Source organism: Helicoverpa armigera, chromosome 21 (genome assembly GCF_030705265.1).
Source record: "Helicoverpa armigera isolate CAAS_96S chromosome 21, ASM3070526v1, whole genome shotgun sequence".
Lineage (NCBI taxonomy): Eukaryota > Metazoa > Arthropoda > Insecta > Lepidoptera > Noctuidae > Helicoverpa > Helicoverpa armigera.
In genome coordinates this window covers 7,348,262-7,374,978 of record NC_087140.1, presented here as the reverse complement: position 1 = coordinate 7,374,978, position 26,717 = coordinate 7,348,262, and the positions used below count along the sequence as shown (strand labels likewise).

At 34.8% G+C, this 26,717-nt stretch overlaps 3 protein-coding genes across 5 annotated transcripts; 2 read left to right on the top strand and 1 right to left on the bottom strand.

Moving 5' to 3' along the window:
- Positions 1–3,700: 3,700 nt before the first annotated feature.
- On the bottom strand, positions 3,701–5,175 carry LOC110373584 (uncharacterized). 3 transcript variants are annotated; one of them, XM_021330893.3, is made up of 3 exons: positions 4,888–5,175; positions 4,387–4,797; positions 3,701–4,085 (listed from the first exon to the last, which is right to left on the bottom strand). In XM_021330893.3, the coding sequence occupies exons 1-3, from the start codon at positions 5,101–5,103 to the stop codon at positions 3,942–3,944; spliced, it is 771 nt and encodes a 256-aa protein (XP_021186568.3). In that variant the 5' UTR covers positions 5,104–5,175; the 3' UTR covers positions 3,701–3,941. The 3 variants fall into 3 exon arrangements, with proteins under 3 accessions (XP_021186568.3, XP_021186570.3, XP_021186569.3); XM_021330895.3 differs by having other exon boundaries at positions 4,933–5,175; XM_021330894.3 differs by having other exon boundaries at positions 3,701–4,076; positions 4,888–5,174.
- A 4,216-nt stretch (positions 5,176–9,391) lies between these two features.
- On the top strand, positions 9,392–10,538 carry LOC110373583 (uncharacterized). Its single transcript, XM_021330892.3, has one exon. The coding sequence runs from the start codon at positions 9,619–9,621 to the stop codon at positions 10,459–10,461; it is 843 nt and encodes a 280-aa protein (XP_021186567.3). The 5' UTR covers positions 9,392–9,618; the 3' UTR covers positions 10,462–10,538.
- A 1,081-nt stretch (positions 10,539–11,619) lies between these two features.
- LOC110373582 (leucine-rich repeat-containing protein 15) lies at positions 11,620–13,604 on the top strand. Its single transcript, XM_021330889.3, has 2 exons — positions 11,620–11,910; positions 12,190–13,604. Exon 2 carries the CDS (start codon positions 12,190–12,192, stop codon positions 13,465–13,467), a length of 1,278 nt encoding a protein of 425 aa, XP_021186564.3. The 5' UTR covers positions 11,620–11,910; the 3' UTR covers positions 13,468–13,604.
- Positions 13,605–26,717: the final 13,113 nt, after the last annotated feature.

Here is a 26,717-nt window from a genome sequence, read left to right as displayed (position 1 = left end):
GACAATATAATTGGCGCAATATAGCGCACAAAATATTTTTAACATAACATTGCGAAATTGTATTGACTATCTAGGGGGCTTAGACGACTTAAAACTCGAAATGCTAGACAATGAAAACGCATACACATCGCCAATCATTACGGAATCAACCGCCAGTAATGTCCAAATAATCGGACAAGTACACAATTCACTCACTTCACGAAGTTATACGTAATGTGATGTCTTTAACCTGCACATTGTCAGTCTGTTTGTCATGCAGTGTTGAGCGATGCTCTCACCATCGGCTCGTACATACAAAGAAGCTTCCATCACTTGTAGTGTCATTCATTAGCTTAATGTTGTGGATTTTATTGCAGCTGTCAGACACATGGTCTATGCACCTTAAAGGAGATGAAATGGTTAAGGTGTGTTAGTGATGATATATGGTTAGAGTGGATGTTTTGAGGGGTGTTAATTATAAAACAGGTTTAGGTTATTTAATTATGTTTTGGTAATTTGTTGAAGGGTTTTAGAGCATATATAATTACTTTTAATTAAAGACATGTAAATGAAAGGAATGTGAAAAGATATTTTCAGCTTGATACACAACTGAATATTTTACGTAGCCTGTAGGTATCCAAGAAAGAAACTGATGTTGATGTGATGTTTTCATTAATATTGAAGAAAATATTCCCAAATTAAAGAAGGCAAAAATTTAAGAAAATATTTATTTTTCGCAAAAAATGACACGTTATTTTTCTATTTACAAACCGAAACTATTACACAATCTTACACCTCATTGTTACATAAACAAGATTCTGCATAGTTTTACAAACAAAAGTGAAATTGCTCTGGTTAAGCAAAATGTGCGCGTGCGCCATCTTCATTATGCAATAAGGGTTGGTCATCGCATATGCGCGATGTGTGCACATTTGCATAGCCAGCCATGTCCGGATTGTGAAATTGTTGTTTCACTTCCGTTCTGATAACGTGGGCTAGGAATCTGTGTAATGGTGTCTGAAGTTTTTATTTTATGACTTTTTAAACCTGGATTTGCTAAACATAAAGGCTCATTGAGCAAGCGTGGTGATTAACGCTCAATGCTTCTCTGTGTGAGAGGAGGCTTGTGCCCAGCAATGGGATATGATGATGATAATAAATCCTGGATAGGATTAGTTGCTGATGGTAACAAAAGTAGGTAAATGTTGAATGATGAAGTCTAGGTCTAGTCTTAGTTACGTTTAATGGTGTTTCTTTGATGCATAATAATTAATAAACCTCTAAATCGTATAAATCTTATTATGGAAAGAGAAAAAAATCGTGTGGTCAATAACAGTTGCAACTGGACCGGTTTAAAAAAAATAATGAATTGTACAGACTCAGATCTATTAAAAGGCGTATTTCCATTCCTTTCAGTTTTCAATGATTTATCACCCAGTCAGTTTCCTAAAGAGCTTTATCGTGCTCTAATATGGTGGTCACCGTTACTATATTAAAAATGTACATAGGTATGCCTTGCGCGTATCATTTAATTTCGTTTGACCCACATTAAATAGATTTTGATAAAAACTAGGTCATTAAGAAATAGGTAGTAAATAAGTACTAAGGTATATTTTCAGTTCAGTATTTTATTTCTGTAACTAGCAATAAGAAAGTAAACATTTGTGTCGTCCATATTAGGTAACATTATACACATAACACTATCTACTTACACTCATCGCGTTCGTGACAAACATACAAACAGACCCGAAACCCTATCATCTACTTATACATACAAATAGACAAATTAACCTTTGCCATCGCGAAAACTTTAATCTTTGCTATTTTGAACCTTATTCCATTGATTTAATGAAGTTATTTGAAATTGATTAAGTATTTCGATTTGTTTGAAGCGTTTGGTAAGGCGAGCATGGTGTAGGACCTAAAAATAGTTGAGTTATGGTGTTGAATCCGTGCTAATGTGTGACGAGTAGGTCAGCAGGGTAAGGCAGGTATGCCATGGCGGCGCCCCGGCGCATCCTGCGTGAGGACCGTGCATTATAATGAGGAGTGCCGCAGGGCTCCTGTCTAGGCCCCCCCTAATTGTGTCGGCGATTTGTTTTATGTTGTCAACCAGGTAAGTTCTAATGACCTAGATAGAAAATCGGTAACTTAAAATAGTTCCTATTGATTACGAGCAAGAATTATTTTCACACAATAAATAAAATAATAACAATAGAACCATGATTATCTTTATATTTAGTTACATTTTTTTTACATTTACATTAGCAAGATGATTAAGTCAGTGAAAAGTCCTTTTTTCTTGCTTATTTCTTCCGAAGGGCAATTTTTAGGCATTTATTTTTCAGCTGTCATCATCAGCATGCCTAGACGTAGACACACGTCACCGCTCAGTTTAGTTTGTAACTAGTTGCGTTAATTTGCATGAATGATGCTGGTAGTCTCCTGTTTAAATAAAGATATAATGACCTAGATTTCTATGATAACCAGAAAGAAAATTAGTTTTCCAAAATAAGCTTCTGAAAAAAGCATTTAATGATGTTATTCTCTTTTTATTTTATTTAAAATCCATATGTTATATGACCCTGAAAAAATGATGATTAGCATATTTCCTTTTGCCATCTTCACGTCAACATTAATTGTTTGATTGGAGTTTAGGTTTCAGTTCATTGTCCTCGGAACCGATTTGCCTAAAGGGTCAATATAGATTTGAAACACATAAAACCTTTTGCGAAGTTTAAAGCCTATTTTTTATGGGGTTGCGTTAAGTAGCTCTTTTAACAGCCGCAGGTGAAGCTGCGTAAAAATTCGTAGGTAATTGTTTCCAGCTGAACATATAATCATCTAAATACTAATATTAAACTGACGCAAAGTTTGTGTACTTGTGGCGTTGTTGGGTGCAATCTTTGGATCTGCTGAACCGATTTTGAAAATACTCCGGGTGAGTAGTTCGTTCAGAAGGATCCACCTAGACTGACCAGTAATATCTATAGTCTAGTATACGACTCTTCAGGTACATCTTCACAAATCAATCAACCAACTACAATGAAATCCGTCATTAGATCCGAGTAAAATGTAGCACGTGACGTCGATACTATCTGCTACGTGAACACAATACCAGATGATCAGAAGTGTCGGTAGAAAGCTATTGGCACACCAACGGAAACTTAATGTGTTGCAAATGCCTCCTCGTATCGAATTTTCTTCCCTTTTAGAGAAAGTATTTTATTACGTCCTGCTTTTATTCACCTAGATATTTTGAATTTTCTTGCGCTTCATTTTGTGGTGGTCTTATCTTGCTGGGTGGTGATTGATTTCGTTATTAGTTGACCTATATTTTACTTTGTTTGATATTTTTATTGTATAGATAGGTAGTGGGCATTCCTTTTCTGATTTATAAGTGGGTTCATTTCTTTTGAAACATGTTGCTACATGTGATGAGCCTACAGAAAATACAGGAAGAGGTTTTGAAAAATAGGTGTTGATGGAATCATTCCTTTCTACTTTATATCTGTTAATTAAATATGGCTTTCTCTGTTTACTAACTAAATAATAAGGAACAGTAAGTAGTTTTGCTACTTTATTTATTTAATTTAATGATCATTTAATTAAGTATAAAATTTATGTTCCTGCTACAAGAAACAATTTCGCTAACATTATTATTTTGATTATTTAGTAACTTTATTGAACAACGATAAAAGGATTGAATAAAGGAACATAATAATTCTTCAAAGATTTATTATTAATATAAATAAATAACATCAGTCATACATCACAATCACACGCTCTCAAGCACAATATTTTAATAAATAAGTTGCATTACATAGTATTTACACGGTCTCGATTTCTTGACGAAATCATTTATTTGGTCTATGTTATCTGTGCCCGTCTTCACGTTCCTAAACGGCGGGATGATCGGGGTTCGGATACAGGTCGTTGGGTTGAGGAAGCGTTCGGATATTTTAGTGGTAAGCGTTGTAGGCGAGTTCCTGGGCCAGTTCCTGAGGCTCGGCGTCCCTCCTGCGGCGGGTGGCGGCGTAGGCGGCGTCCCAAGGACCGTGAGCGGCGATCTGCGGGTGCGAGTTGTCCGCCGCAATCTGGGTAAACTACAATGTTAGGCTTATGGATAGTAGAGTTGTGAAAGAGGGTTAGTACACAAAAATAACACTTCGCTTAATTGCTCATTAAACTCCGTGTTGGATTAAGTGTCGAATAAAATATAAAGTTATAGTGCAAACTTGGTTCTGTTTGTGCTATAGATATAGTAAATAGTAACAGTTGTGCTCAGGGTGCAAAGTTTTCAGATAAGTGCAGTGCTTTTCAAAATAGTCAGTGCCATTTTATCAATTTGGTGCTCTTGCTACTAAATTTCTACGTTGTTAACTATAAAACAAAAGTTCAACTCACCTTTTTGCAAAGCTGGAAGATGGCCAAAGCGACGGACACCACGAAGGAGAAGAAGGACAGCTGCAGCGCGTTCCAGGCCTTCAGACCGAGGACACCGATAGCCAGGGGGATGAGGGTCATGGCCTTGAGGAGCACGAACACTAGGATGGGGACGATGATCTTCTTGAGCTTAGCCTTGCGAGCCTCGCCGACGGAGCGGGCGCCTTCCTTGTTGAACTTCACGTTCAGGGACAGCTCATCATTGTCAAGGTTCCTGGGGCTGACCGTGATCTGGGTGTCGGCGATGGGCAGCTTGAAGGTCACATCGTGGGATTGGATGAAGTTCTCAATGCTGTCGAAGAAATCACCAGTGGAGCGCGCACTGACGTCGTTGGCAGCACCATTCTTCGTCACTTCAACGGCGTCGGAGATCTGCGGGGAAAGCAATTAACGATGTTAAAACTTTCGATTATTTGGAAAGTGGAAACTTCAATTGTTTTCGCGAAATCGAAAGTCGGATACCTGGAAGGTGTCCTTCTTGAAAATGGAGTCCAATAACGACATGACCTTGTACTTGATGCAGGCGGTGGGGTCGGATCCTTCCGCGCAGCCGGATCTCATCTCCTCCACCATGCCGTCCATAGGGGTGCCCTTCCAGAAGGCGTCCTTGGCAGGGATGGCAGCTGCGCTCCCGAAAAAGGCCAAAGCCAACAAGCACACTACTTTACTGGACACCATTTTGCTTTGCTCCTGGTGGTGTTCACTGAACGATGGTTGGATTGTTTGTGATAGTTTCGACAAGGACCCCGCGGTTTTTATACAGCTATTTCAAATTCAGCACGTAGTGTGCAGTTCCGGTAGGCATTGTCTTCCAACGTACGAGTGGAACGTGCACATGTGACCTTCTGGCACGGAGGGGACCCAAGTGTAAGGGAAAGCTATTTGATACGAATCCTCCTCGAGATATGGAATACAAAACGTCTTAAGTTCTAACATTGTCAGTCGCTTATCGTTCCTTTTAGAATCGTTACGTGTGTGTATGAAGCGCCTTTTCTGTTGTTTGTGACACCGTACCCTGATTCGGAGAGCCATGATCCAGTTCATGTGTCCCTTTCTGTCTTATGGCTTGTGTGAGGAGTGGGAGCGAGAGGTGCGCGTGGTCAAGTAGTGAGGTGTTTGATATGGAGGAGCAGATGCGCGCGCGCACGTCGTTGCATACGTAATGGTGTTTAAGCTGATATCATTGAACTTGTACGTCTAGGAGATAATGACATTGTAAATCCATGGATCATCGATCTGTTTGTAAACTTTGCTAACCTTCAGTACGAGAGAGTTACCTACTTGTTTCATATTTTGTAATGTAGCCATATTTTTGGTTGTTTAAATTGTATGTGTTTGTGGAGTGATGGGAAAGTGAAATGAAAAATCAGAAAATGCTTTCGTAGTTTCCCTTTTCTTTTGTTGTTACTTTGTGTAGTCTTGCAACACTTCAAATGAGAGAAAAGATATATTTTTGGAAGTCATATTGATATCATTTATGCTCAGTGTTCATTCCCAAATAAAGTTGCAAAATGGCACTGAAAATTCTACACAACTTCATAAGATGTTATCATTATTTCTATTCATGAAAATTAACATACAATATTGTACATGTGTTCAAATTATTTTGTTGCAAAAGTATCCGAAAATTTTCAGAGATCACTGAAAATAATGAATAACCACATAAAAATCTATTTTTACTTATTAGCTCAATAAAATTCATGTCTAAGCTGAGTCTAACCTTGTGGTGGTTTAAACAGTGACTCAGTTGGATTAAGTGGAATCACCAGCCGACGCGACGGGCAGTCATGCAGGCATTCATATTTACAATAGCAGACATGCTTGCACATAGTAAGATTGTGCACTCATAATATCCATGCTAATATTATATAGCTGTAAAGTTGGTTTGTATGTTTGCTACCAACTTCCATCTTAACAACTACTAGATCGATTTCAAATGAAAATGAAAATGTTTATTCGCTGAGATATGGTGAACACAAAAGGTGGTAAAAACAAAAAAAGTAACTTATCTCAAGTTGAACTTAAACTAATAAATAAATAAATCGTTTATTACTTCGTACATCATTTTACAATATTTTGCTTAATTCTAAACAGTGCTGATGTAAGATTGAAAGTAAGGGCTAGTTTAAGTAAGTGTAAGAATTAGCTTGTTTTCATAAAAAAAATTAAATGTTTATAAAATTAATCTTATCAGCGCAAGAAAAAACATGCTACATCAGAGAAAACTTGGAAAAACAGTTATTAAGCAGTATTTAAGCATAGTATATAAAAAAACGCTCAGTATCTCTTGAGAAGCATTCCAGGTTCCAATGAAATCGATGATGAAATTAATCAAAAGTAATGGTATGTGCTGATGTGCATGCCAAAACTGAGGAGACCATAGATACAGTGAGCTCGTTCTGCGTGAATCGGATTGTTAATAATAATCAACAAAATGTAGGGTAGTTGTTTGTACTATAATATCAAGACGACCAACACCTTAGTCTGCCCGTGACCATGGATCCTGTAAAGGATCTGAAACGTCGGGAATAAATGTTATTAATATAACCGCGATAAAATTATTAAAGTAGTTTAATTTAAGTGTGTTATATTCGTGTAAGTGTCAGAAATCAACATATTAACTAAATAGGTGCACTTATTAACAGTGTCTGTGATATGTGTGTGAGAGTATTCTTGTGAATTTCAGGTTTTTCAACGTACCGTAGGTAAGTTTTTAACAGCACAACCTATGTATTAGTTCTATAAGAAATAATTATATTTATGACTATGCTTTGACGTTCATAAGTGCTTGTAAAGGCCTTAATGAAATAAATGATTTATAAAATCTATACAAACCAAGGGGTAATTCAAAAAACTAATCCGATAAGTGACACAAATACTTGTAACAAGTTAACGGGTGATATCCAATTATTATTGATCCGGCGTTGTGTGGCAACACTGAATACCAATGGGGCTACCATTTTCGTCCCATGGTTCCGCCATGGTGAAAGTGATATACGGACGAACTATTAATTATATTAATGAGTTACGAATTTTGTGGCCACGGCGTTCTGTGGATGGGGTTTAAAATAGGCGGTGTTTGAAGGAGGTTGTTAGTTTAGGCGGTGACTGTAAGAGAAGAAGGTTTGGTTGTAAGAAAGGACGTATATTCAGAATCTTGATAAAAAATCTATAAATCTATTAGGATTTCATTAATGAATTCTTCTATTAGGATTTTATCGCCCACACCTTCTTTTATTTGAGCTCTACAACTGTTGTTCGTTATTCTGCTCACGCGCATGACGGCGGTCAGATTCTCATCTGTGAAATGAGAGATAGTGTCGATGCCAGCTATCTTCACTTTTGCCCCTAGAATAACAGATTGTAATGTGAAAATAACTTCAACTATGGCATGTGTATGAGTTTGTGAATTTGGGATTTACACCTGATTTCACTTGTTAACGATAAAACTAAGTATAAAACGCCAGTTACTTATCTGAAAGTTAATGCTATCTGCCACATAAAGGCTGCTTATAATTTCTGACAGATTTTTAATTTTTTTTTTATTTGACCAGTGAAACCAAAACTTGTAGTTTACCTGTGAGATAAGATCCTGATAGGCTATCGGAGACTTTATCAGTAAGTAGTAAAACTCGCCATTTGAGAACGTGTTATTTCTCAGATGTTTGACATTAGACGTTATACTTACACATTTCTGGTTTGCATTGGTCTAGTCTTTATTATGGTCACAGGTTCGATTCCTTGGTCGGGCCGAAATTGCTTTGTGGGTTTTCCGTTTTACACAGCATCCCGTAGTCTTTATGCTGGTGGTGATACACCCATGCCTTGGAGAGCACGTAGTTTGTCCTGCGCCAGATTTTTTTCCAGTCGATATATTTATCATATGAACCTATGTTTTATATGAGCATATATTGACTGCCTATATTTCATCATACAAGCTACATAATAGGCCTGTACAGTCTTGAAACTCGTTCCAATACTATTCGTCCCACGAACTCGATAACATCTAGTGTACACGATGCATTACGAATGACGACAGATACTTACCGTCACACCTGTCGCTCATGTGTAAATGGCCTTATGTCGTGAGCGTTTTGATGTTCGATGATATCGCTAAGTATGTATTGCTTTGTGAATATGTTATAGGCTTTTGATATGTATTTAATAATAATCGAATAAACTTCTTATGGAAATGGGAGGTAAGGAAGTAATCAAATCAAATCCAATCAAAAACTTTTATTTTCAGGCTGCATTGGCCCATAGATAATACCTTAAATACCGTAATGTACAAGGCTTCAATTTACATGGCTTGGTCTAATGATATTGAAAGTCTAACTTCTGTAGCACCGATTAGGTACTTTCAGGCAGATATAACTTAGACAAATGTTCATACTTTTCTAAAGAAGCTCTCCTGCTGCTAGCTTACGTACTTTTATACACTAAAGACTATTTATGTACCGTATTTATGACCGTAAGTCGTTAAGCTTTACCTTGTCGATAATGAATTCGGTTGCGTTTACTTAGTTACCCGACTATTGACATTCATGAGTAGGCAGAGTACCTATGACATAATTTTAATGGTTTGATATTTGTCTTTAAGATGCTTTGGTGGCAATTGTGAGAGAAATGGATGTATCGGTTAGATATACCTATCATAGATTTTAACGTAGGTACTTTTGACACCTTTATGTTTTCTTCTTGTTTCCTATATAAAAAGTTTAAGTTAAAAATTGCATATTTACTCCTAATAATCATTAATTAAATAACAAAAATTGCGTCTACTTAAATATTTGATCAGGTAGCAAAATGCATGACCATTAATCGCGAACACTAAAAAATTTAATCACATTACTGTCCACAAACCAATTAAAGCCTAAGCACCGTTAGTATTATCTCAAACATTTGCTAAAACGTAGTAATGTCAACATTACAATGCAAACTGCATTAGTCCTACGGCCAATCAATGCTGCTTATAATAAATTCATTGCCACGCCTAGGAAGCGCTGGCAAACCAAAAGTAAGGAGCGAAGCCCACACTTGGTTCGGTGAGGCCAGCCGACAACAGTTCATATGACCGCTCGCTTAGTGCCATGATCGTCATCACGGCGGACAGAAGCGTTAGTGACAAAAATCCAGTTCAGTAATACGAATTTTCATCGCCATATTTAATCACACGCCTTATAAAGAACAGACATGTCTAAGCTGACGGTGACCAACTTTGCCAAGAGGACTGGAAGCCCCTTCCAGAAAGGCAGTACTCCGGAGGAAATTAAAATAGTGCACGAAGAAGTTATCGAGAAGAGCACTTTTGAAAAACAGAAGGAGAAGCAGAGCGAGTTGATTCAGAAGGTGAATAAGAAGGCGGCGGAGTACCAGTCTAACAAACCAAGCTCTGGTGTTTTTACTGAAGTGGTGTCTCACGGTGCTTTTACTTCAAAAAACAGGAATACGAGTAACACAACCACTGTTAGTTCTCCTAAAGTTGAAAGCCCCACACCACCGAAATCCAATGGATCGAACAGTTCAAAATCCTTGCTCGGATTCCCATCTTCAGCAAACGATTTGGCTCTGGACGCAAAATCCGATTTAGAATCGGATCCAAACATATCAAAAGTGGTTAAAGATAAAGTGATCGAGAAACTATTTGCTCTCGTCTCGATGGTACAACACACGTACGAGTCGAAAGTGAGAATAATGACAGAGTTCGAGAAATACAAAGACACGCACATGAAGAACGAGATGCGAAGAGAGAAGGAGCATTCAGAACAATTGTATAAGCTGAACATGAATTTTCAAAACGAAGTTGTTCAAGCGATACAAAGATTGAAGAGTGAATTGGATATCACGAGAAACGTCAGTCAAAATGTTGATGAAGCTAGTGCCAGTTCAAAGGATACTTCAGTTGATTTTAATACCTTTGATGAAGTACCACTATCCAATTTAGATGAAAAAGCTGATACGATTGAAGAGACAGCGGTAACTATCGAGCGACTTGACGATGAGAATGCAAACAGTGATGTAATTAAGGATGAGTAATTTAGTAAGGACGTACGTATAGGATTTAATTTATATTTAACATTAGTCACCGTCATTAATAAATGTTTTGTGGTTTTTTTGGTGTTTGATTTTATTTTTTACCAATATAAATAGCTATACTTTTCTGCGCAGGTATAAGATACGACGTATACAATAATTTTAATAATAATTTCTAGTTTCGTCTTCTTAGAGGCTTTGTCTGTTGGCTGCAAGATCATATTAACTTGGAGTAATCATGGATACATTATAAGATAATTAATTGTTTAGTTAAAATAACAATATGGCTAGAGTGTTACAAGTTGTTCATTAATAGGTCAAGGTTGATTAGTGCTAACAAATATTCGTTGAGTAGGTGTGAGTGGGAGTATACTTAACGTATCGGAATTTACGCACTGTGATGAAGTTAAATAACTATGATTAATCTGTTAACAAGTTTGAGAATAACGCCATCTAGCGATTTTGTTTGGAACTATAGACATCGATCGATGGGCTCTGCAGCTGATCAAACTTTCACAGACAACTTTCTTTGTTTACTAATTGCTGGGCATAATATTTCTGTACAAAAAGTAATTTATCTACATGAGGGTTAAAGCCCATCTCATTAATAAACTGAACGTTAACATGAGTCATCATTGTAATTGCTATAGACATTGTTATTCGTTAATATCTCCGCTAATAACCTAATGATTTCACTTGTCTTTTAAGGAATTTCACCTCGGTTATATTCAGCTGTCAACTGAACAAAATATTCGGTATCCCCATACCAGAATTGTTTTAATCAAATTTCAGGAATTCTGGGATTTTGATCTAAGAACCTCAGCTATAGGGTCAATGCCTGCTTATCTCTAACGTGAAACTTGATTTGTTTGCTTGACTGGCTGATCAAGGTTTCATTTACTGATGTTTATGAGTTGAAGGTAATAAGGCCTACGCGTAATACGAAGGGCGTGGTGACATTATCAAACTTGTGGTTAACCTTTACAACTTTATAAACAGGTCGTTAACTCATACTGATGACGTGAATCAAGAATTAAAATACATCGCACCAGTTACGAAAGATGATGAGGAAGTATTCAATGAGGATAAAGGCTTAAATAATGAACTAATAACAAATAGAAAACTAAAATAAATCAGATTCAAATAACCCGCATAAACACAGTGCACTAGCTTATTGGATATTCCTGTTAAATGCCAAAGAATTGGTTAGGGAAAACCCGAACCACATGAATTAACGCGTTCAAGTTACAAGTTACTAACTTCACTTCACTACTGAAGACCGGCTTTGCTACACGCAAATCGTCCTCAAAATTATCTACTTAAACGTGAATTATTTTGAACCAGTTATTGTTTTAAAGTCAGTGTATAATGATAACCTCAGTGTCAAGTTTATTGTAAAGAGTGAGTGAATCAGAAGTGATTTTTGTGCGTCAAATTCAGACAAATTAAGAGGTAATTACTTTGTTATTATTTACTTGAGTAGGATACAAAGGACGAAAATAATCATTAAACAGTACAAAACAAGGAAAACTGTGGTCAAAATTCTTATTCGATGTGCGTGCGCTTAATTTTTTGTTTAGAATTCTCTGAAGCAAACAGTTCTTGATTTACATGTAAGATGGCGTTTTGATCAATGACAGAATATTCTTTTGTTTACAATGAAATGCTTTAAGTTTATTTACAATGGTGATAAATAAAATATTAATAATGACAATATTTTTCTATTTCCAGATGATGGTTACTTACACAACTCTAGCAGTCTTCCTGACAATCTTCGCTTTTGTTGAAGCTAAACCAAAATGCAGAACTTTTAGTGAGAAAGACGTCGTCTGTAAGGCTGGCAAGACAGACTACCAACTTGTGAGAGGTCTCGTTTCTGATAATAACAGAACCACAGGAATAACATTAAGAGCTTGCAGGATATATGACATTGAATATGAATCTTTCAATGACCTGAATTCATTATCATACCTGGACTTGTCTCAAAACAAGATACAAAGTCTGAAACTTGGTGTTATAGATGAACCCAAACAACTAAGTTATCTTAATCTTTCATACAATCAGTTGACTGAATTTCCTTTGGGACTTTTTGATCAGGTCACTAAACTTGAACTCTTAGATCTAAGAGGAAATAAGATTAACAAATTGGAGCTGGGTATTTTTGATCCACTGACTAAACTTAATTTTGTGGATCTGTCAAGCAATGCGCTGGTAGGAAAAGATCTTAACCCTTATATTTTCGATCAGAGCCCACACATAACTTTTATTGATTTTTCAAGAAATAATATGGAAGGATCACCTGACAATTTATTGCACGCATTCCAATCTTTACAAATCTTAAACCTTGATAGATGTTTCTTAAAAGAGGTTCCTAGCTTTGCAACAAAACCTAATTTGGGAACAATGAAGCATTTGATTTTGTCTACAAATCAAATAACGAAGCTCGATAATCCTGCTACATTTGTTAATCTGGATAGCTTAGAATTATTGGATCTGACAGCTAATGTTATTGAAACGATAAATCCTAATATTTTTGCACCGTTAAAGAATCTTCAAAAGGTTGACTTGAAAAATAACATTATGAAGACTATACCAGACGATCTATTCAGAAATATGCCGAAGCTGATTTCAGTTGATTTGTATGGAAATCAGCTTGAAGAAGTGTCTGTGAATGCTTTTAGAGGAAGTCCTTTGAAGAACTTGAATTTATCAAGTAATAGGATCACGTATTTGCAAGACAACTTTTGCCTTGAGTTAAGGAACTCTGGCGGGAAGATAAAGAAATTCCTCTTCGACCCAAATCCATGGCAATGTGCCTGTCTGCATGACTTGCTCAAGGAAGTCAAGAGATTAGGAATTGAATACAACAAAGGAAAATACGACGGAAAGCGTCCAGTTTGTGTAACAACTGCTGAATTTAATTGCAAAAGACAACAGAACTTCAATGAAATGTACATAGACATGTTTAATGATTTAAAGGAAATACATAGAAATTCAAGATCTGCGTAGCGCCATCTACCGGTTAAATATAGAACTAACATAAACACGCGATGGTAGTGACATCTGTTGAATTGAAATGTAATTATTCAAGCACTAGTTCCATGTCTTACTGCTAGGTGTCTCTGAATAAAGTCTAAGTAAATTAAGTTTTTTTATATACAGCCGTGGAGGAGACTGTCAGTCTGAGAAAAGTTGTTTCTTTATTTTGTAATTCAGATAGGTCTAAGGTTATAAGATTTGATTTCTTGGCCAAATAAATCTTCCCATAAGAATAGTTTCATGAAAAAAAACTGATGCGTCCCTGTCACCCTAGCCACAATAAAAATTAAATACATATTTATTTTGTGTCTTTTAACAAAATGCATTAAGATGATCTTTAAATGGGTACCTTACATTGTAGAATGTAAATACTACATTATAAAACAATAAAAAAACTCTTATATCACAAAAGTTAATAATAGTTGCTCTATATTATTCCGCTAATAGTCCGAAATGAAATTAAGACGCCGTTCAAGGGCTTACAGAACGATGTAAAATTACAACATTTTAAAACTCAATTTAGCAAATGAACTAATAATCATAAACAATGTTTTGTGGTCGCCATTATCGAGGAGTTTCCATTCATTTATAATTAAGTGAGCCTATTTATATATTTTTGAACTATATCATAGGTGGAGACCGCACACTAGAGTTAGGTAAAAAATTGCGACTTTTTGAATGGGTTCTGTAGGTTTGCCGCTGCCAATGAACTTTAGTTGTTTGAATGATTTTTGATGAAAAAATGGAACAGGTATAAAAAGAAGAACAGTGGGGGTTTAATTTTTTTCTTTAAATAATTCAAATCCCATATAATAAATAAAATGTCCCATATAATATGTCCGATTTAATTACAAAATAAGTCAAATATATGTCCGATTTAATTACAATAAAGTATGTATAGCTGGATGCGAGAAGCCGAAAATAGATCTCAGTGGCGTGCACTTGGAGAGGCCTATGTCCAGCAGTGGACTGCGATAGGCTGATGATGTGATGTGATGTGATGTATAGTTGTTTACACTGAAACTAAAAAGCATGAAAAATCTCCTCATTGCAGTTTTACTTGTAGTACTTAGTACTTGCAGTCGCAACTCAAAATTTAAAACTCTACTTTGAAACTGAAAATCTGAAAATCTCATTAAAATTGACCACAGAACCCCAAAATATCAAAACACGTGCAAGAAATTTATAAAACCAACATCTGCGAAATCGTAGATTTTTTTCTGAAAAATTTCTTTCGATGTTTTTATAAAAAAAACGTTGGGTTTCTGCCGTTTTTTAGCGCGTATGTCCGATAGATTCGGTGCACGTATGTGACGGGTCGTTTATACGGCGTGGTGCATTCTGAGATACAATGATATTTTTTGATTTTTTGGAATTGATTATAGAGATTAGGGATTTTGGTATTATTGTGAAGTGTGTATTCATGATTATGATTTTCTTTTTGATTAATTTTGGGCAGTATATTAAAAATTATTAAGTACCTAAATACTTAAATAATGAAACGTGCACCTGTATGCAATCTTACCTACATGTTTTAGCCCTTATTACTATAGTTATGTATGTATATACTGAGGTTCTTAAGTGACACTTTTAGACTTTTTAGTTTGACAATTTGAAATAATAAACATGTTATAATCACACCTTGGTACACTTAGACGTGTTGAGAGACGTTAGTGAATACTTACTTCGATTTTTATCTCCTAAATAAAATAACTTCATAAATACTACATATTATATTTTTAATTCAGCACAAAATAATGCACAATCGCGATACAAACTACAGATTCACAACCAACCAACAATATTTTTATCACGAAAGTGCAAAGTTTATCACTATCGTAAAACAGCCACCTGTACACACAAATTCTGATAGTTCAGGTAAAAAACGTTTTTTTCGTAATAAATACCTCAAAATCCTTAATTATCTGGCACGAGATCGCACAGTTTTTTCACAAAAAAATTTTTATTTTTTACTCTATGGTTCAACGTTCCGCGCCATTTGGCTGCGCATCACAATAACGCTATCAAATTAATCTGTTGTTATTAACTTGATCTGTATGAAATTGATGCTGGATTAGACAATGTTGAAAAGTTCTATAATTAGTGTAGATGAATTTAGTTTATATATAATTTTGTGGCTAGACTTATAATTTCCCATTAAAATAGAACATATAATTTAAAACAATAATCATAAAATATGTAGCAAGTAACAGGATTTATTTATTAGAACAACTGCCACCCTCGTACCGCATAAAATATAGCTTTATTATCAAATTGCCCAACTATCATGTAGCAATATAATAATGCCCGTACAATGTGATAAATAATGAAGTTAAGATAGTTATTAAGAGGACGAATTGGAATTTTTGGCGCCAAGGATGTCAATTTTTCTCAGTAAATACAAAACGGATCAAAATACAACTTGGTTACCTGAAAGTTCATGATATAAACCTTATTTTGTTAGTTGTAGAAACATGATTAGGTAACTTTTATAACAGAGAAAAATATATCAAACATACCTCTTTTTAAAAAGAGATTCACATATTATGGGCAAACGGGACCGATTTAAGCCTCTTAACTTTTTTAGTAGTTGAGTATATACATACTCTTTAAAATTGTAGTAGGAATTTTTATTAAATTATCATTTCTAAATATTAAAATTACAAAACCATTTTGTCGCTTACGACTTTTAGTTATAAGCTAGCGCGCGTATTGTTTTCCTCGCCCCGCTCAGACGCTCCGACCCCTTTTGGCGCCTTAGATGCGCGTGCCGGTTATGGAATTATTGTTGACCACTTCCTCGCCTTAATCACATGGTCCATAACATATATACTACTTCTTTCTCCACTGCACAGCTTCGTCTACACAGTAAGTAACATTGAATTTTGCTTGTGCTGTACTTGTACTGTATTTCTTCTTGGAAATACAGCTTCATTAAAAATCAGTAAACGAAATCAACTGTAAAAAAATTGCCTTACCTAATGTCTGTATCATAACAAAATACTATTCGTTATTTTGGGTATTTTGTTAACGAATCAATTAATTGATATACCGTTTAAGTCAAGGCCGTTCATTATATTAATATAACGACGAGTTTAATGTTAAAAGGTATTAGCAAATTGCCATTTGTACAAACATTAGTAACAAATCACTTTGACTTTATCGAGGTAGGTGATACTTTAAATTGACCACTGGGTACCTTTGTACAATTTTGTGATAAGTAATTATGTATGTCTACATGTCATTCAATAACATAACAGAACCTTTCCTTTCTTAAAATCAATTTTGTTGCTTGTGTCTGTTTAGAGCAGCAAATTAATTTTATCTTTTCTTCTTTCTTTTTCCAAATATTTAGTCTCTCAAATAAAAGCGCTTAAATACAAAAATAAAAACCGCGGATCTAGGTATGCAATGCTCAGGACAAAACCATACGTTTAAGAACTCGCTCTAAATTACTTTTGAGCCGTTGTCAAATGTTCAACAACGATGAACCAATATACCAATAGATACTTCAGGAACAGTTGTCATCCACAGATGTTTACATCTAATCCATAATGGGCACTTTCTATGCTAAAACATGGCGCGAAATCGCAAAGAAAGCAAAAGTCTATAGCCACAGCTGACACGGCACGAGCCGAACTTCATCCGACTTAATTGTTAGCTACACGATAAAAAACTACTAAAAAACTGAAGATAAAAAGGTGCAATTTGGCAAGGAAGTTAAAAAGACAGGAAGAGGCGGCATGTTGCGGCTACTTCCGCGGTTGCGTCGCGACGGTGTCTTAACGTGGATATGACTCAAAGATAAAATAGTCAGCTATATTTGTTTACCAAATAAAATGAAAAAATATCGGGATGAATAGCTATTTATTAGCTTTCGTTATGGTTGTTAACATGACTGATTATCTACATATAATATATTATTAATAAATATACAGGTACATATGTATGATAACATCCAGACCACGGACGTCAAAAAATGTTTATCACATAAATGTTGACCGTACCGAGAGTCGAACCCTGGACCATCAGGCTTGGTGACCATTGCGTCAACGAGGTCGTCAGAACCTTTTACTCGTTTTTTTTCACGTTTATGCCTAAGTATAGTATTAGACACGCTACTTCTAATGTGAGAACAAAATTAAATGCTTTCATGTTTCTTATATTTTTTTGCACAAAAATATCTAGTACATTACTTGTGTAACAGGTTCTAAGTCGGTATTTCAGCTCAAGAAGATTTTTCTAACGACAAGTACAATTTATATAAATTATTATTTGAAATGCATATCATTCACCTGTCAGCTGCAGATCAGAATGTAAGGATATCTTAATGGTAGTTATTGGAAAACTTCCTTTAGGCTATGAAGTTTATGGTGTATTAGATACACTCATTTATGAGTATGTGAATGTATGGAGCAATATGTTACAAAGATTTGTGTTGTTTTTCTAACTTTTAGGCTAAATTTCACATCAGTTTTCTGAAATCCACTTTTTACTTAAAATTTTCAAGGAAAACAGTTATTTTTCGGCAAAAATACGCTTAAAACTTTACATTGGTGTAAAAAAACTGTTTGTTTAATTGATAATTAAATTCTCAAATATTAATTGATATTTGTTTGAGTATGTGATGGTAATTTGGACGTACATGTGTGACAATATTCGTCCTTCAAAATTAAGAATTTTACAGTTATGCTGTTTTTGTAAGTGTTTTATTGTTTGAACAAGTGGAAAACCGCTATGAAAATATTATACATCCCTCATATCATAAAAGTGAGTGAAATATCATATCATGGTAAACATCTACAGTCTTTTTAAGTAAAGAGAATATTACATTCAGAAAAAAAATCGAGTCGGATGGAAAGAAAAGTACGACTAAGCATACAAGCATAGGTAAGCAAAAATCTATCTAATCAAAAAGTGATTATTATTGTAAAGAAAGTTTAAATCGAAAGTTTTGCGTTAACGTCGTATCCATACTCTGCCTATCGTTCAATAAGGACCATACCTTTTTTCTTAATTTGATCAACAATTGTTCAGATCATAATAACACACATTGCCAGGAGAGAAAATGATAAAAAATCGTGGCTCGTGCTTATAGAACCTTTTTGCTTTTTTTTCGAAGCACAGACTGATGCCATTCGCTTTTTTATTTCTTTGTGTTTTCGTGAAATGTAGTGAAATTAATTCTGGGAGCATGTGTCTATGACAAGACGAATAGTTCGACAGATGCAAAAGTAAAATTTTGGTCTGTGTGGTGCAGAAAAAAGCGAAATTGAGAGTCGATTTTTTTAGCAGATGATTAATGTTTTAATTGGACGATTAGATATTATACTAACTTGTTAAGTTTTGCAGCAATAAAACGACTACTAGCTACAACTGCATAATATTTAATGTTAATAATAACATTTAATACATTGCAAACAATTAACATTTTGTTTAGTTACGAGACGATAATTAAGCGTTAATTATGCTAATGAATAGTGAAAGAGCTGTAATTATTAAAATGACTTTTAATGGTTATTGCGATGGTAAATTACTTATAATAAAGACATCAATATTAGAAGCCATAAAGCTGTTAAGTATCTAGACACACGGCAGTGTGTCCGCCAAGTTCGAGCAAAAAAGGCGACACACCGGCCGTGGGTTATATTACACGAACCATTTCGGGCCAAATTCGACCCCCCTGTAACTCAAAATCTATTTTATTTACGCATATCAAATTTCTAGTATCTGTTGAGACCCCCTCACTTATCTAAAATACAAAATTTCATTAATATACCTATTGTAGGTCTTGAGATATTGACGTCAGAAAATCGCTATTTTTACTATACACTTATTCACTGATTCACTTATTCACTGACTCACTCATCAAAAACCTAGACCACTTCCAATGGTCGTATTGACTTGAAATTTGGCATGGAGGTAGGTCTTTATGTCAAGGTAAAGGGAAAAATCTGAAAATGGCCAAGTGTGAGTCGGTTTCGAAATAATGAAGGTGTTTTATACCCGGTGTAAATTTATACCCCTAAGGAACTAAAACGAACTAAATTTATTTATATTTATATAATATATCTTCGAATGGTACAAAGGTTTGTATTTAGTCAAAGTAAAGTAAAAATCTGAAAACGGCCAAGTGTGAATCACTTTCGAAAATAACGAATGTGTAACTTTGATCCACGAACATAATATATGATAACATGTCATGTCAGTCAGTTGGTAAATCTAGTCATAGTTAATCTAGTTCATTTCTTTGTAAGAAACATAGTGCATATTAAAAAATGTAAAAGATAGTATAAATGAGACATTTCTTTAACTAACTTCATCATAAGAAAAAAATAAAATAAACAACCTTACAAAAATAAATGAAATCCCACCCAAAACAAAAATGTGAAAGACTGCCAAGTTCGATAATATGGGAATGCTTCGCCTATAAAAGAAGTGAGATCTGAATAAGTACCAAGTTCCATACACATACCTCAGTTAAAAATAGTTACTTTTTAATGATGATTACTTGGCAAGTTTTAATAGAAAATTAAATACTTGATTCATTGCGTTTAGTAGGTTTATAACAAGGTGTATGAAAACTTGCCAAGTAACATCATTAAAAAGTAACTATTTTTAACTGAGGTATGTGTATGGAACTTGGTACTTATTCAGATCTCACTTCTTTTATAGGCGAAGCATTCCCATATTATCGAACTTGGCAGTCTTTCACATTTTTGTTTTGGGTGGGATAATAACTACTAGGTATTATTGATAGGTCAGGTTTTATCACAAAACTACGGGACAGTTTTTGGGCCAAAGTAAGACTTATAATATTATTTGTATTTTACGAGCACCTATACAAATAATATTAGAATATCGATGGTCAAGAATATTATAAATCAAATATTGGAACAAAAAACTAAATCCCAAAGTGTACATTATCGTTCAATAACAACTAAATAAAATGAAAAAAATAATCATTACACAGAACGGCGGAAGTATGGCACATGCCGCCATCAAAAAACATCAGCATTGCCAACATTAAAAAAAAAACTATAGTCTTACTAAACTTTTTTGTAAACCGCGCGCTTTTTAGCAAGTATTTTTTATCTGTGGGCACAAAATGTTTTTATACTGACCAGATGTTGTATGCAGATGACAATTTTTTATTTCTTAGTGCGATTTTTAGTGGTTTGTCGGTAGATCGGACTTTTTTGAAGGCAGATGGTTTGCATATTTATATGTAGATTTTTTTGTTTAATAGGCTGTGCGGCTGAAAAAAAACGCGCGTGCTCTATCAGCTGCTCGTTATAGAATTTGCATAGGTAATGTAAATGTAGGTGACTGAATTATATATTGATGAGCGATCGAGATGTTTTATTTATTGTTTTAGTTAATGGTTAGCTTTGATCATGGATAATAATATGTAGCATGTCATTTGAGTGATATTTGTTAGGTACTAGGCTGGTAAAAATTTGGTTGATTCGAATTTCGGATAGAATTATTAACCTCTTTAACCCCTCTGCTCGACAAGATTTTGACATATGACTTTACCGTTGATTCGGCGGGATATTTTGAATCGCGACATGGAAGTCAAAAATTTGTACTAACTTTCAACACATGAATTCTAAGTCCGTAATGCCTGATTAAAAGTATTTTAACTATAACTTTAGAGCTCACTTATTTGACAACAACGTGCAAAGGTCAAATGGGGTCAGTTAATTCAGAAAAAGATAATAATTACGGTGTTTTTAAGTCTATCGAAAAGTTAGGCATTTCAAATTTGGTGAAAACTTACCAATAAATAATCGCATCACTTTCTCAAACACAACACAAACGTCATATTTATAACATTTTCAATCCGTTGCAATACATTTCGTGCACTTATTTATGTTCAATAACTAAAAAATCAGCACATAAAATACACAATAAAAATGAACAATTTACAAGATCAAAGAGAAGTAGACTTTGGAATGGAGTATGTATTTTTTTTTTCAATCAGCGGTGTGCATTCGATACCTAAATCGGATATTTATTATAAATAATCGAATACCTATTTTATATATACATACCTATTTTTTAATAGCAACTTATTTCAATTTTATTTATTAATTTTAAATTATAGGTTCAATTTGTTTTTGTTGTTAAGAAAAAAGATATTTAAGTTTTATGAAAGTTTTTAGCATTAAATTTTTATATGTATTATTTATTTTGGTGTTGCGTCATTTGTAATAATTTTTAACTTTAATTGAATTTTTATTACCTATTACGGAATTTTAATTTATTCTTATATTATTTCTCAACAATTCTAAGATTTTTGTTTCGGCGGAGGGTAAGCCTGGTGTTCTGAAATATAATGCAATTTGTAACTACCAAAGTAATGTACTTATTTGATGATGAGAAACAATAATAATAATTGATTGATTTTAAAGTCACCAAATATTTTTAACCGAATCCCAAAAAGGAGGTGGTTCTCAATTTGGATGTTTGTTTTTGGTCGAAAGGGTATATTCCCCATATTTGTTATTAGGTCCAGGATCTGATGATGGAAACCTTGAGAAATCGAGGGCAACTCTCGAAAATTGTAAGCATAGATAAGGTTATAACTTGACACTCAGATGTAAGTCTGATAACACTATGAAACAGTAAAGGTTTGGAGCTGACCTGATGATGGAGACCAGAGAAGGTCGAGGGAACTCGACAACCGAACTTCTCTCGTCTACATCTCCTTCACTGTTGCAGAGGCCTCGTAAATACGAATAATATAAGCACAAACACGAGAAAGTTTAAATATTCAGTTGTCGAGTTCCCTCGACCTTCACTGGTCTCCATCATCAGGTCAGCTCAAAGCCTTCACTGTTGAATAGTGCTACCAGGCAAACACCTGAGTGATAAGATTTCAACCTATGTATTTCTGCAACTTTCGAAAGTCACCCTCGATTTCTCAAGGTTCCATCATCAGATCCTGACCTGATGATAATGGGACCACCTCGGAAGTATACGCTATCAAACAAAAAAAGAATCATCAAAATCGATAAATAAATGGCTGAGTAATCGCGTAACAAACATACGAAAAATGGTCGAATTGAGAACCTCCGCTTTTGGGAAGTCGGTTAAAATAAGTCGGCGGCGGCCATCTTTCCTTCTTGGACCAGCTTTCGATGAACAGCGAACTATTTGCCCTTTCAAACAATAAAATCGTCATAAAATTTTGCGATAACTACACCTAACTACGGCTCTCGTCAAATTGCTTTGCCGCTCAGTTAAAAGTTGGAAGTAACGAATCGCCATTAAGTTTGGCAGGTCTACAGGAATCCTGCATAAAACACCCGAAGAAATAAATAAGTCTTCATTTGCCGTCTTCAGAAACCCTAAAACCGAAGATTATTTTATTCCGGCTACAACGTATTTTCTACCACTGATTTTCTAGCATTTTTTTCAAAATAAATTTACTTTTCCTAATTTATTTTCAGATTATGGTAAGTATACAAAAGTGCAATTTAGTAATATTATAATATCAAATAATATAAAATTATTAAATCGATTCTTTATTTTAACGAATCGGATCATTCGATGCAAAACTTCTATCACCGTCGCCATCTTGTCTATGCGTCTTCAAATTTAAAAAAACAACTAATGTAAACAAACATGGCGAGTTCGATCAGAATTCCCGGTAATTACGATTGGATTTTAAAAAGGTATATTTCTAACGGGATGCTAAATATGAAAGGTTTGAATGCGTAAAAATAATTTAAATTTATTTAGTTATTTTATTTAGTACTCACAAATGTGGTTTGATTGGAAAGAAAATAAATATGAGCGTAAATAATTAGGAAAGCACATGACTGATTCGCAGACCCCAATTGGGGTCTAAACCGAGCTTACGGTGACATTGATGTTCAGACCCCGATTGGGGTCCGCTACGGATTTGACGGTTAAAGCCAAAGACAAAATAGAATCTTTAAGGCCAGTACCAGACTGCACCAAGATTGCACTCACGATAAAAATATTAGAAATATCTAAATAGTATGCAGTCGCGTGCCACAAAGTTGTACCAGCACCGACCGCTTAGTTTATCATAATCACGCAATTATCTTATGAAAACGTAGCACGATGCTAAGCTTTTTGTTGCTAACTTAGCAACCGAGACGAATTTCGCGGAAATTAGACATTAAGGGATCATGCGAGATACTTTTATAATAAAATAAAATATAATTGCCATTGAAAAACAAATAAGTCGTGTGCCTGCCTGCGGCTTGGCCGACAATCAAAAGATTCTTGATTTGAATAAATCAATCCCTTATAGAAATGCATCGATATACAGGCGATGTCTGTTTCATGGTGTCCTTCACGGGAATTTGGAACACAATGTAAACTGAACCATTTAATAAGGCAGTAAACCATTTTTACAACTCTTTTACGTCTAAGTTCTTAAACAGAAAAAAACAGTAATAAGAACAAATAATAATATAATCAAAGCTGTTATAAGTACCTAAGGCGTTTTGAACTTAAAATTCAGAGTTCAGTAGCTTAGGTAGCGTAGGTCTTCAGTAGCTTTCTTTTGCTGGAAATATTTAATTAATTAAACTATCTTATAAAAATTATGTTCTGCATTTATTTAAAAGTAAACTTAAAGAATGTCGAAAAGTATAACTATTGTATCAATAGAAATTGGTTCAAAGCATTCGTTTTAGACGACAACGATATTGCGATCATCAATTTTAAAATATTTAAACATCGACCATTATCATAATGTGCTTACTCCTTAAAGTTTCAACCTTCAAGTGTATAAGAAGTATTCCCGTCACACCCTGTATGGGAGCACTTTTTCCTAACGTTTAGAGGTCGCTTTTTGAAATGTTTTTTCTCCATTTCGACGCCAATTATGCACATTTTTGCCGTCGCGGGTCTTTGGCGGACGAGCGTTTGCCCTTTACGAATCTCATACTTGCTTCGACGGATTCCATCAAATAAAAATCTGGTAGGACCCTTTTTGTGACGGTTTTTGTCCGTATATTGATGAGCCTTCCACATTTTGAAGGAATTCCTGGCAGGGCGATGAGGGCAGACCCTATTGTGTTTGAACCTGATTTCTGTAAGCAAGTCCTGTAATGTATGAATCGGGTTGATAGTGTTGATGTGGAATTGTTGAGAGTTTAGAAAGGAGATTATTGTCGAGGTAAATGTAATATACAAAATAATTAGCAAAGAATCTGAGTTTTTGAATTATCCTCAATAGTTCACACATCGTGTACTTAGTGACACAAAAAAGTAGTCCTTTTATATGTTTGGCATTATCGTGTACTATGGATAGAGTCATAATTTATTTGTAATCATGTCTGTTTGACCCGACTTGTTTTCATCTAATGATTCTTGTCAAGTTACGGGCCGGGACTATATCTACCAACACAGTAACAGTGTTATTCTAAATATTCCCTCATTGAAATGATCTTTTGAATTCTATAACATGTATTAGATTCTAACATTGCCATTTATAATTCAGCAGATATCTTGTTAAAACTAAGTATTTAGAATAACGTTGCGACAAACATCTGTGCTTAAATTTAAATCTCATTCCTAGATGTGTTGTTAATTCATATATGCATGGATTTGAAGAACTTTGGACTTTGAACATCGATAAATACTTATAATTGAATGATTTGCATATTTTTTTGCATCGTATATGGCCATATACCATGTATATCTACATCCATACATTTTTTTTAATTGTATGACTAACTATGCTCAAGGCAAACAAAGTTTTTTTTGTTGCTGAAGTACTGAAACTTAGCTATCAATTTCTAATACCCTTACACATAGAAAACTCTAATAAACTAAACTACCCATTAACTGCTTTGCATAGAACGTGCTCAGTATTGCCAACATTAAACAAAAACTCCACTTAAACTTACCGCGCAAAAAGTTTGCAGTTTCGTAGCGAAGGTATGCAAGCAGTAATCCTATGTGACAATGGCGGACCACCTGTCAAAACAAGACTAGCCAGTTACAGGTGAACCAACACCTGACATTTTAGCCTGGGTGACCAGCTGACCAATACTATATTGAAATAATCCATTAATGGAGACTGCGACGGATAATCTAACATTTACTTATACTTATATACCTATAACTCCCTTACATTTGAGCTTATTGCTTTAAATAGATGAGGATGACCTAGTGGGAAAATGGTTTGGAAGTGTTGTCTCAAATGAGGTTGCATTTATTCTTGTAGTTTTTGTGGCTTTATGTAGTGTTATGGCTAAATATGGAGCTGAATTTAATTTGTGGTAGCTGTGGTATATAAGCACGTATCGGAGAACTGTTTAACATATTGATGCTTGTGTACAAGCTTTTTTACTCTGGTAAGGATGAAACTATGATAGGTTATGGTGTTGCGAAATGAGAACATACTTTTTCTTATAATGAAAGTGGCCTATTATTTCATAAATTAACATATCATTTAAGAAATATTTCTCTCCTCCTTTTAAAAAATAATATTTAGTTACAGTTTTGCTAGTCTCATTAGATGACTGAAAGGTTCTTTCAGATTTCGTATTTCGTAGTCTCCGAAGAAGATTGAAAAGTACACAAAAAGCCCCTTCAAAATTTGCCATTAGTGTAGTTTTGAGCTCTATTCAAATAAACATTGACCGTATTACTTTAAAGTAAATAAAATACACATAAAACCACTTATGTAGTTAATCTCTATTTACCGGCCACTTCTAGTTTTGGTGATAACACTCTGAACCACCTGTTTGGGACTATTTAAACTATTTTTAGACTTGGGAGTTGTTCGACAGACAGATGTGCCCGCTAAATGCATCTAGATATTTTAGATAATAATTTTAACTACGAATATAGTTATTATTGGCTTTGAACTTGTTTTTTATGAAGTTGTTATGTTTTCCTCGCGACTTGGTTTTGGTAGAAATCGATATAAACCATTTTCCTCAGACCTCAGAGTCTAAGCTTTAATTTTTTATATATTTTATTTTTCCAAAAGTACACCCTGCAGTGTCGTGGTAGCCTAGTGGGCAAAGAACCGACCTCTCGAGTATGAGGGCGCGGGTTCGATTCCAGGTCAGGCAAGTACCAATGCAACTTTTCTAAGTTTGTATGTACTTTCTAAGTATATCTTAGACACCAATGACTGTGTTTCGGATGGCACGTTAAACTGTAGGTCCCGGCTGTCATTGAACATCCTTGGCAGTCGTTACGGGTAGTCAGAAGCCAGT

Bases quoted from the DNA above. Each gene is read 5' to 3' on its own strand.
- LOC110373584 (XM_021330893.3), bottom strand. From the start codon at position 5,103: ATGGTGTCCAGTAAAGTAGTGTGCTTGTTGGCTTTGGCCTTTTTCGGG. The intron at 4,798-4,887 runs GTATCCGACTTT...CTTTCCCCGCAG, and splicing joins TCAAGAAGGACACCTTCCAG to ATCTCCGACGCCGTTGAAGT. The intron at 4,086-4,386 runs GTGAGTTGAACT...CTAACATTGTAG, and splicing joins TCTTCCAGCTTTGCAAAAAG to TTTACCCAGATTGCGGCGGA.
- LOC110373583 (XM_021330892.3), top strand. From the start codon at position 9,619: ATGTCTAAGCTGACGGTGACCAACTTTGCCAAGAGGACTGGAAGCCCC.
- LOC110373582 (XM_021330889.3), top strand. From the start codon at position 12,190: ATGATGGTTACTTACACAACTCTAGCAGTCTTCCTGACAATCTTCGCT.